This window comes from Helicoverpa armigera, chromosome 2 (assembly GCF_030705265.1).
Source record: "Helicoverpa armigera isolate CAAS_96S chromosome 2, ASM3070526v1, whole genome shotgun sequence".
Taxonomy (NCBI): Eukaryota; Metazoa; Arthropoda; class Insecta; order Lepidoptera; family Noctuidae; genus Helicoverpa; species Helicoverpa armigera.
In genome coordinates, this window is record NC_087121.1 from 133932 (window position 1) to 144242 (window position 10311).

At 47.5% G+C, this 10311-nt stretch overlaps 1 protein-coding gene across 3 annotated transcripts; it reads left to right on the plus strand.

Annotated features, from left to right (window-relative positions):
• LOC110378472 (sodium-independent sulfate anion transporter) lies at window positions 1-7751 on the plus strand. Of its 3 annotated transcripts, none has more exons than XM_049843835.2 (10): window positions 1-947; window positions 3240-3410; window positions 3709-3929; window positions 4160-4307; window positions 4375-4539; window positions 4620-4781; window positions 4866-4966; window positions 5789-5974; window positions 6485-6703; window positions 7093-7751. In XM_049843835.2, exons 1-10 carry the CDS (start codon window positions 755-757, stop codon window positions 7321-7323), a joined length of 1797 nt encoding a protein of 598 aa, XP_049699792.2. In that variant the 5' UTR covers window positions 1-754; the 3' UTR covers window positions 7324-7751. The 3 variants fall into 3 exon arrangements, with proteins under 3 accessions (XP_049699792.2, XP_049699793.2, XP_021193422.3); XM_049843836.2 differs by having other exon boundaries at window positions 5-947; window positions 6510-6703; window positions 7093-7235; XM_021337747.3 differs by having other exon boundaries at window positions 12-947; window positions 6539-6703.
• The last annotated feature ends 2560 nt before the right edge of the window (window positions 7752-10311 follow it).

Genomic DNA, 10311 nt, shown 5'->3' on the forward strand with positions numbered 1-10311 from the left:
GCATTCTATAGGTGAGTACGAGATCCTATACAAAATCTACATAGCTGTAGTTAGGCGCGCGCATACTTTTTACGTAATATAGGTAGGTCCACATTATTATGGCCAGTTATGAATAAGTTGCATGATATTATAAGGTTAGAGTTTACTGCCACTTATGTGGCTTGCGGCCATGGAAACCGACATAGGTACTTACAAATGCTGTCATATAAAGATCGTTCATGGGATCTGACGGAACGCAGCAATCGCTATGGCAAGTGGCGGCGGCTGCAGGCACAGGCGCTGTCAGCGCCGCGGCGACCACTGACTGCTCCTTATCGAACGCGGCGGCACGTGCGGCGCGCCGTGACGCCGGCCGCTGCAGCGCCGCCGTTAACTAGCTACGTATTTTATTCTTACTTTAACCCATGGTAAATGTAATAAGTGCTCGAAATTAGCTTATAGGAATATTGCACTTTTTTCTCATTGCAATCAGTAAACTTTGACTAATATTGTTCAGCTAGATTCACTGAAGAGTAGTGCTTCCTGTATTATGGCATGAACACGAACTAGCGTACTGCATCTGGTCGTGGGGCAATGCTGCAGCGAGGCAGCGGAGGGCGCCGTCAGTCCGCGCTGTTGACTCTACGCATCGGCTGATACTGCTACCGAGATAATGAATCAAATTATAACGTGTGGCGCTATGTGTGCGCGGGCACAGTGACAGTCGCTCGGTCGGCGCAGGCGGACCGGCGCGACGCGTACTGAGCGAGTGGACATGGAGCGCGCGCGCGCGGTGCTGGCGCGCCGGCTGCCGCTGCTGCGCTGGCTGCCGCAGTACTCGCGCGTGGCGGCGCTGGCGGACCTGGTGGCGGGCGTCACGCTGGGCCTCACGCTGGTGCCGCAGAGCATCGCCTACGCCGCGCTCGCGGACCTGCCCGTGCACTACGGCCTCTACTCCTCCTTCCTCGGTATGTCTTCACACTTTACGGCAGCTGGACGAGCATAACTATGTATATAGCCAGGTTATAGTATTTGTGGACAAGCCACTCAGTAATTTTGTCTCGTAGCTTTGGTTGTCTTAAGTTGGCTACTAGTGATTCCATGATAACCAAATGTGTGAACTAAAGTATAGATCTCCAAAGTGATCATTTGGACACCTCGGGCGTACCTATGTCATAACGGTTACTTTGTAGTTTGTGTCTTTGTAGTTTATAGTTTGTAGTTGCAATGTAATTTGAAGGGACTGTACGGTGCTGTTTGAATGTGAGTACTTACCTTGATGAAGCTAACTTATACCAGTGATCGGTAGCTACCTGCCTCGTACCTAGATATCGTTCAGGTGCCGGAGCACCTGAGAGAGCAGAGCTGACGCCAGGTCTATAACTCGCAGGCCTCGTGTCACCAGCACCTATAAACTTGGAGTGCTAGCCAGTAAACTAAACATGCAGTTCAGGCCTACTGATGGCTGCAATGTCTCGGGCATCTATTGTTATGTGTTAGCATTATTATTCGTAGAAATAACTTGATTTCTCCTATCGTGTGTATATTTGATGTTCATTGTTCTTGAATATCGTCTTTGTTGAATAGGCACACCGTCACGTACGAACTACGCATTATTGTAGGTACATTCTGGTTATTTTATATTTTTGTATCATAGTAAATATAGGTATGCCATATTTATGTATATACCTACTACCTTACTCAAAATTACTTAATTCAGCCTAGAATTGAAGGCCTCCAGCCTGGGGCTGGGGAACTTCTTCCCGTACCCAGATAATATATAGCCTATGTTATTCGAGGTGTCTAGCTTCCCAATAATGAAATTTTTTTTTCAAGTCGGTTCAGTACTTTCTGAACCTGTAGGGTACAATAAAACAAACAAAAAAATATTATTTAATACGAGTATATCTATATAATCTACCTACAAATAGCAAAAGTATATTTTAAAACATGCTACACATAACCATCAGATATGGTTGAAAATTCCGTTTCTGAAATTCAGGTACATAGGATCACTCTTAGGCCGCGTTTCCATTGATATGGAGCTGGGCGGAGAGGAGCTGTGCGGTGCACAAATTGACCAATGACTATGCTTGAAATCTCCGCTCTGCTTCTATGGAAACAGTACGAGCGGGGTGGAGCAGAGCTGAGCGAATATTCATACATCGAGGCGGTGCAGTGCGGAGGACAGCGAGCATTGGGGTGCAGACCGGAGGACAGCGGGGCGGTACGGAGCGGTGCGGAGCGGGGCGGTGCGTGACTCGCGTGCAGTGTGTCAGTTGTCCGTTACGTCACTAGGTGCATACGTAAAATGGATGAATGCTCCACTCCGCCCTGCTCCGCTCTTCATTGCTCCTCTCCGCCCCTTTCCGCCCAGCTCCGCGTCAGTGGAAACGCGGCCTTACACCTGAATAGAGTACTCTCGTACACTGGAAGTGTGAGTGCCCTTGTACCGTACGTACCTGTGCTATACGAGAACCAGTGTCGCCAAATTCATACATTGTACGTTTAAATTCATCTTAGCTTAAATGGCCAATTGACGTTTATTATACATCTCTATTTAATCTTGATAAGGTGGTTTTTAGGGTTCCGTACCCAAAGGCTAAAACGGGACCCTATTGTTTTCGCTCCTCTGTCCGTCCGTCCGTCTGTCACCAGGCTGTATCTCACGAACCGTGATAATAGTTAGAGAGTTAACATTTTCACAGATGTATTTCGGTTGCCGCTATAACAACAAATACTGAAAACTAGAATAAAATAAATATTTTGGGGGGCTCCCATACAACAAACGTGTTTTCTTTTTGTGATAATGGTACGGAACCCTTCGTTCGCTATTCCGACTTGCACTTGGCCGGTTTTTACTTAATGTCAGTGAGCTGATGTGGGTGTTGTGATGCGACGCAGAAAGTTGTGTCGGGCGCAATAGCAATAGCTCAATGACACTTTCACTCGTTCTTTCTCTTCCGTAGGGATAAATGATAACATAAGGGAATATACCCGACTTAGCGAGTACCTACCAACACAGGGGTAGAACATAGCGAGTACATAGGGGGGTGCAAAGCGAGTACATAGGGGTAGTACATAGCGAGTACTTAAGGATAGTACATAGCGAGGAGTACACAAGGGTAGCAGCCCTGAGATTAAAATACTTAAATATGAAACAGTGAATAGGTACACTACCAGCTTGCATCTGCATAAGTAACGGAGACGACTTGGATGAGTAGAGTGCATCGGTGAGCTGTAGTTGAGGTGTGTGGCAGGCACGATGCTGTACGTGGCGCTGGGCACGGTGAAGGAGGTGTCCATCGGGCCCACCAGCCTGATGGCGCTGCTGACGCTGCAGGCGTGCCGCGGCCTGCCCATCGAGTTCGTGCTGCTGCTCACCTTCCTGTCGGGCTGCGTCGTGCTGCTCATGGGACTGCTTCGTCTAGGTAACTCTCCTTCCTTTTTTTCGCTTTAGAACTTTACTTTTACTCATGGTGAATAGTCATTAGTTGTAGTAGTAATTCCGCTATCTTATAAGTACGTTTCTTTCCAATGTTTTGCTTGAGGTGTATTGTATACTTATTACTTAAATCACAGCTCGTGAATACTTGAAGTTAATAAAACATTGACTGATTCATAATGGCACATACTTATTTCGCCTTGTGTCATGAATTTATTTCAATATATTGGAGCATTAGGTAGGGATATAGGCGCGCATGGTGTAGCATTGCGTTCGGTGTTCAGGTTTCCTGGTGGAACTGATCTCGCCGTCGGTGACGAGCGGGTTCACGTCGGCGACGGCGCTGATCATCGTGGCGGCGCAGCTGAAGGGGCTGCTGGGGCTGAGCTTCACGGCCGAGTCGGTGGCGGACAACGTGCGCCTCATCGTGACGCAGTGGCCGCTCGTGCGCCGCGCCGACTGCGCGCTCGCCGCCGCCTGCTGCACCGCGCTGCTGCTGCTGCGGGTACGTGCGATGAGCAACGCATTGCTCGTTCTATTGTGTGTTACCTCTACTATGACCGCCGGCATCGCAGCCACACATTGTTATGTATTTCAATTACTGGCAAGCACGCGTGTTCCAGCCGGCCTTCGTTGTGTAGATACTTGTGTCACATTGACCAGTATTTGTACTTCGTTATGTATAACTGTGTGTCTCAGCAGTACACAATGTGAGGCTGCATGTGCTCGTTGCAGAAAGTGAAGGACGTTCGCGTACGCAGCAAGCGCATGGGGCGCGTGCTGTGGCTGCTGTCGATCAGCCGCAACGCGCTGGTGGTGCTGGCGGCGTCGGTGCTAGCGTACGTGACGCACGGCCCGGACCGGCCGCTGTTCAAGTTGTCGGGTAGGTAGCGCGGCCGCCCTCGCCGCGAGCGCAGCGCGGACGCGCACTGACGCCGCCGTGTGCGCAGGTCGCGTGGAGCCGGGGCTGCCGCCGCTGTCGGCGCCGCCCTTCAGCGCCACGGTGGGCAACACCACGATGAATTTCGTGGACATGGTGCAACAGCTGGGTTCCGCCGTCATTATGATGCCTATCGTCATGGTGCTCGCAAACATCGCTATCGCTAAGGCTTTCTGTAAGTTAAAGTTCTTTCCTTTAGATGACCTGCTTAGGGCTTGATTAACAGGATTATTGTATTATTAAATTGATGCGCAGCGGAAGGCGGACGCGTGGACGCCACGCAGGAGATGGTGACGCTGGGGCTGTGCAACATGGCGGGCTCGCTGGTGCACGCCATGCCCACGTGCGGCGCCTTCACGCGCTCCGCCGTGTCGCACTCCAGCGGCGTCCGCACGCCGGCCGCCGGCCTCTACTCCGGTACGTGCTAGTTCTCTGTGCCACACCACTGCTGTGCCTTGTGCATTGAGGCTCCTCTCTGACGCCTCTCTGTGTTGGTTGCAGGTATCATCACGCTGTTGGCGCTGATCTTCCTCACCAAGTACTTCTACTTCATTCCAAAAGCGTGCCTGTCGTCCGTGCTCATCTGCGCAGTCATATTTATGGTATGTATTATGTGGTTTTAACTATCTCACTCGTGGCCTCACTTCCTGCACATTGAAGAATCCTTGAGATTGTTATTGAAATCTTGGTGAACTGCAATAAAAGCAGTATAGACATAGTGGAGGTTAGATAAACGGCTTGTCCACCGGTTGTAGTAGCTCATAGTAAACATGTTTATTGACAAGGCCGCACATGAATGGCGCAGGTTAAGAAAGCGCTATCCGAGGGCGACGTCTCGCCGCGGCCACCCCGCACCGACGCAGGCGCCGCTTGCGATAACCTCTCGCGCCTTAATTAAATACCGGCGATTGATTGCAGCTCATTGAACAACAATTAAACGGAGATTTTCCAGTGACCCTTTAAGTAAATTGTTTAAGTAAAAGTCCGATCACTCGCGCGGGGTTGTGTACTTGATAACATAATAGTTACTTACTATGAATGTTAGCGACACTGGTACTAATTAACAAACTACTGAAACTTTGCGGCATTGTCTTCAAATCTTTTGTAGGTAGGTAAATGTCAGTGCCTTTCTTATGTTGGTGCCACGCAGGATACTTACATGGGTATCGAGCTAGGTATATTTAGAAGCCCGGGTTTCTGATCATCGCTTTATAACAGGCGTGATTTTCTTAATGGTCTTGAGATCTGTTGCTATTTTTATCATAACATTTCTCCGGCAAATACATGAGCCAAGTATTTGGCTGCGCGGTAGAATACTGTTTCATAAACGTTGCAAGAGCTACTGCGTAGCCAAAGCTAACTTGTGAGTAGCGATGAGATTTCAGGCATAGTCCAGATAAATGTAACAGTGTGGAGTGGCGCAGGTGGACGTGCGCACGGTGCGGCGGCTGTGGGCCGGCGACCGCGCGGAGCTGGGCGTGCTGGCGCTGACGTTCGGCGTGAGCCTCGCGCGCTCCGTGGAGCTGGCCGTGCTGGCGGGCGCGCTGGCCTCGCTGGCCGCGCTGCTGCGCCGCCTCATGCGCCCGCGCGTGCACACCTACCATGTCAAGGTAGCTCTAACATATTGCTTGTGTATTTCAGACAGTATCTACCTGTTTGTGAATATGCTTTATTATTGCGGATGACTGCACCTTCGGTTGGAACGGTGGACTCAAAATAGCTACTGCTGTGCTCAGGTTTGATTGAAATCGTTCATCATCTTCCCAACCTTGTTGATGTAGGTTATCAGTCTCACCGGATGCAGCCGAGTAGCAGTGCTTTACAAAGAGCGACTGCCTATCTGACCTCCTCAACCCAGTTACTCGGGCAACCTAATACCCGTTGGTTACACTGGTTGCCAGGCCAGTTTTTCATATCAGCCAGGACTTACAGGGTAACGTGGCCTCTAAAACACAGTCAATGATGTCAAAGGTATTCTTAGAAAATATATACAAACTTAGAAAAGTTGAATTGGTACTCGCCTGCTGCTTCATACTTAGCTGAGAGGTTGTTTCCCACTATGGTTACCCACTAGAGACTAGGCCACCACGATGTTTTATTTTATTTTTTTGATTGAAAAGTTCTATGAGAAAAAAATGTATGAAGCTGGCATCTGGTTTGTGGGGTCGTGTCAGACGGAGCTGGGCGCGGGGCTGCGCGTGCGGCCGGCGCAGGGCGCGTCCTACGTGTGCGCGGAGCTGCTGGCGCGGCGCGTGCTGGCCGCCGCCGCCGCCGCCGCGCCGCGCCCGCTGCTGCTCGACTGCGCCTGCCTCGCGCTGCTCGACTACGCCGCCGTCAAGGTATCACACGATTCGCTCGCGCCGATACTTTATTGATGTGTCCGTAATTGTCTTCATCCACTAACCATAACAAAACTATACCTACAGAACTTAAGTACGAGCATAGGTATATTTCCATCAGCCGTGTGTATACGTGTGTACCTATGACACATTACGAGTGGAATTGTGAGAGGATTACAGAGGAGGTTATATTTCGAATAAGAAGTTATCAATAGTTTGCTGACGTGCTACCTACACACGTAATTTTAAAACAAAGCCAAAATACCTTATTGAACTAAAAACCTACTTCTAGCCGATGAAATATAATATTGCCTAACTAGGTATACTCGCTCTTGGGTGCTTCGGGTTTTAGCCGTACCTAACATATAGGTACTTGTATTGTATTCCAGATGCTAGAACGTTTGATAACGAAGTTTAAAGCGAACGAGCAGCTGCTGATCATATACAACGTGCCCGAGGAGCTGGTGCACAAGTACGAGCAGCTGGCGGGCGTGGACGCGCGGGCACTGCGCGCCAGCAGCGCCGCCGACGCGCTCGCCGCCGTGGCGCCGCCGCCCGCCGCGCTGGCGCCGCCGCCCGCCGCCGACGCCGAGAGCGCCGCGCTGCTGCAGCCCGTCTGACCCGCACTCTGCTCCTCCGTGCTCTGTAACCTTCTGCAGCCTCACTACAACATTACATTCCGCTCACATTTGTCGACTGACACCTGTAGCTGACGAGCAACTGCGAATTTCCACGTTTAAAGGTATGTTTTGAATCCTAACTGCCGACCCCATGCATGAGATCGGTCGATATCTGAGGGCGACTGAACGTGCTGCTGCCGCTTCGATCCAAAATTAAACATAAATTATAGAAACCAGTAGTGCAGCTGCGGCCGATCTACGCGGCTTGTAGGGTCGCCAGTTGCAGTCGCCAGCCAGCATTCTATGTACCTTAACAAAGCTAGTCGCAATTGTAAAGTTATTTTAAGTGTAAATTTAATTTAAATTAATGTTTTAATTATTATACGAAGTTATTATGAAATAAAAACCTAAATTATGAATTGTTTTAAGTTTAATTGTTTTTAATTGTTACCTAAGTTATGGATGGTATTTGAAAGTACATACTTCAATTTATTCCCATTTCATTTACCTAATTTCGTCTATGTTCCACCTAGTATACTGAATGTGCACCAAAATATCTTCTTAGTCGTACACTCTTGTCAGAGTGGTCGTGGTCATGTAGGGTCGCCCACTAGTGCATCAGGTGCGATCGCTGCCTTGGCGATTCTTCTCCAGGGTAGAGTCGAAGGCACGAGACCGCGTGGTCGTTCACCGACACGATGGACAGATACCATCAAATCTGTCACCAAGATCCCTGTGATAGAATGCGCTCGCCAGGCAACCAACAGGGAGCGATGAAAATATTATGCTCATCAAAATATTTCATAACGAGCATCTACCTATTTAACAACTGTTGCTTTGTAAAAATAGTAATACACCTAATTTTAAAAACAAGCATTTATTTTTTTAGTTTTACTTCAGATAATGCACTGCATAAATGTATTTGAATCAAACCAACTAGTGCCCAATGAAGCTTTATTAATAAAAAATGAACGCATTATAAAATGTAATGCTTACTAAAAATGTATTTTTAACACTAATCAGTACGAACCAGAATAATTCAAAATGTTAAAGAAAGTCTTTACTCCTACAATGTTCACATTATTAGTCCACTCAATCTCAACTCAATCAAAAAATGTTGTAAAAAACAATCAACAAATACAAATAAGACAAATATTATCAGACAGGTCGGAACTACTAAGCTATCGAGAGTTACACGTGCTATTGTGAGTCCAACCATAAAAGATACCTAGATATATGCTGTCATGGGATATTCTTTACATCATTTTAAGAAGAACATTTCCGTCATACATGGTTTCTATGTAGCTTTAACCATTAAGGCTAGGAGTAACTTCTCCCATTTTCCCAATATTTCCCTTTACTGCTCTGCTCCTATTGATCGTAGCGTAGCGTGATGACAAGTATCGTATAACCTGCCCAGGAGTAAAATGAATAATTGTACCAAGTTTCGTGAAAATCCGTCAAGTAGTTTTTGTTTCCATAACGACCATACAGACAGACAGACAGACAAAAATGTTACTGATTGCATTTTTGGCATCAGTATCGATCACTAATCACCCCCTGATAGTTATTTTGAAAATATATTTCATGTACAGAATTGACCTCTCTTCAGATTTATTTTAAGTATAGATAATACTAGCTGATCCCCGCGGTTACACCCGACACCCGCGACCCAAGTGAGTTTTTTTATTACATAAAAAGTAGGTATCTTATGTTGATTCTAGTACCACCAAGAATACCTATATGTTCAAAGTTTTTATGATGATCGGTTAAGTAGCTTTTGCGTGAAAGCATTATTAACATGTAAATGTAAGGAAATATTTAGTAGAATGATCACGCCTTTCCATAGTTCCGTTTACTGGCTCAGTACTATCGAAGATGTGAGACGTCGCGCGCCGCCTGCGCGCTGATCGCGTACGGCGCATAGGCGAACAAAAATGCACGCGCGCAGCTCGCGAGCAGGTCACATTCGCGGCACATTCGCCAGATGTGGACGTACCCTAAGGGTGCGCAATAGTATGGTGCGCCTCTTTAGCGCAACTCATGCAAGGCTCGTATAGAGCGCGCGAGCGGCGCGCGATCTGCGCGCACTCAGTTCTCGCCCGTTACCTGACTCAGTACTAGCGAAGATTTATTTATTTATTTGGACACCTCAGGATGGACACCGCAGGCGGGGTAGGCCCCGGAAGAGATGGCGTGACGAACTAGACGCCTATCGTCCGGATTGGTGGACACGGTCGAAAGATCGGGAAGAGTGGAAGCGAGATGGGGAGGCCTTTGCCCAGCAGTGGGACACTACAGGCTAGATATATTATTCTTCAACCTTATCACTAACATTACAGATATACAATCCAATGCGTTAGTGAGGCACTTATATTATTTTTTACAAAATTGAACACATTTGGGTAATAACACAATATACATATTTACACAAAATAAAATTGAAAATTATAACAATAAAATAATAAAATTAAACAATAAAAACAAAAGTACTACAAGCCTAATCTACATAACATAATATAAATAAAATCATCTTTGCGAGTTCACCGAACTGACAAGAAAAAATGTCAGAAAAAGATGTCAGACGTCGCGCGCCGCCTGCGCGCTGATCGCGTGCGGCGCTTAGGTCGCGCGCGAACTGCGCGCGGGCGGCGCTGAAGCGGCGTACGAACAAAAATGCTCGCGGGCAGGTCGCAAACGGCTCGCGAGCTGCACATTCGCGGCACATTCGCCAGATGTGGACGCACCCTTACATGCCTTGTAGGTAAAATATTAAAAGAAAAAGAATATCCCGTTTCCCGCCAACAGCCGAAACATTCAATATTAAATTCATTCAATACGCTCTATAACTGAGTACTGCCATTAGAATTATTTCTTAACCAAACATGGGAAAGTTTATACAGGAAAATTACCAGTAGTAATGAGTTATTCTTACACTTTTATTTATCTGTGAACAGTGCTGAGGGCTAGAATATTGTTAATTTTAAC

Bases quoted from the DNA above. Each gene is read 5' to 3' on its own strand.
- LOC110378472 (XM_049843835.2), top strand. From the start codon at position 755: ATGGAGCGCGCGCGCGCGGTGCTGGCGCGCCGGCTGCCGCTGCTGCGC. The intron at 4,540-4,619 runs GTAAGTTAAAGT...ATTGATGCGCAG, and splicing joins CGCTATCGCTAAGGCTTTCT to CGGAAGGCGGACGCGTGGAC. The intron at 4,967-5,788 runs GTATGTATTATG...GGAGTGGCGCAG, and splicing joins TCTGCGCAGTCATATTTATG to GTGGACGTGCGCACGGTGCG.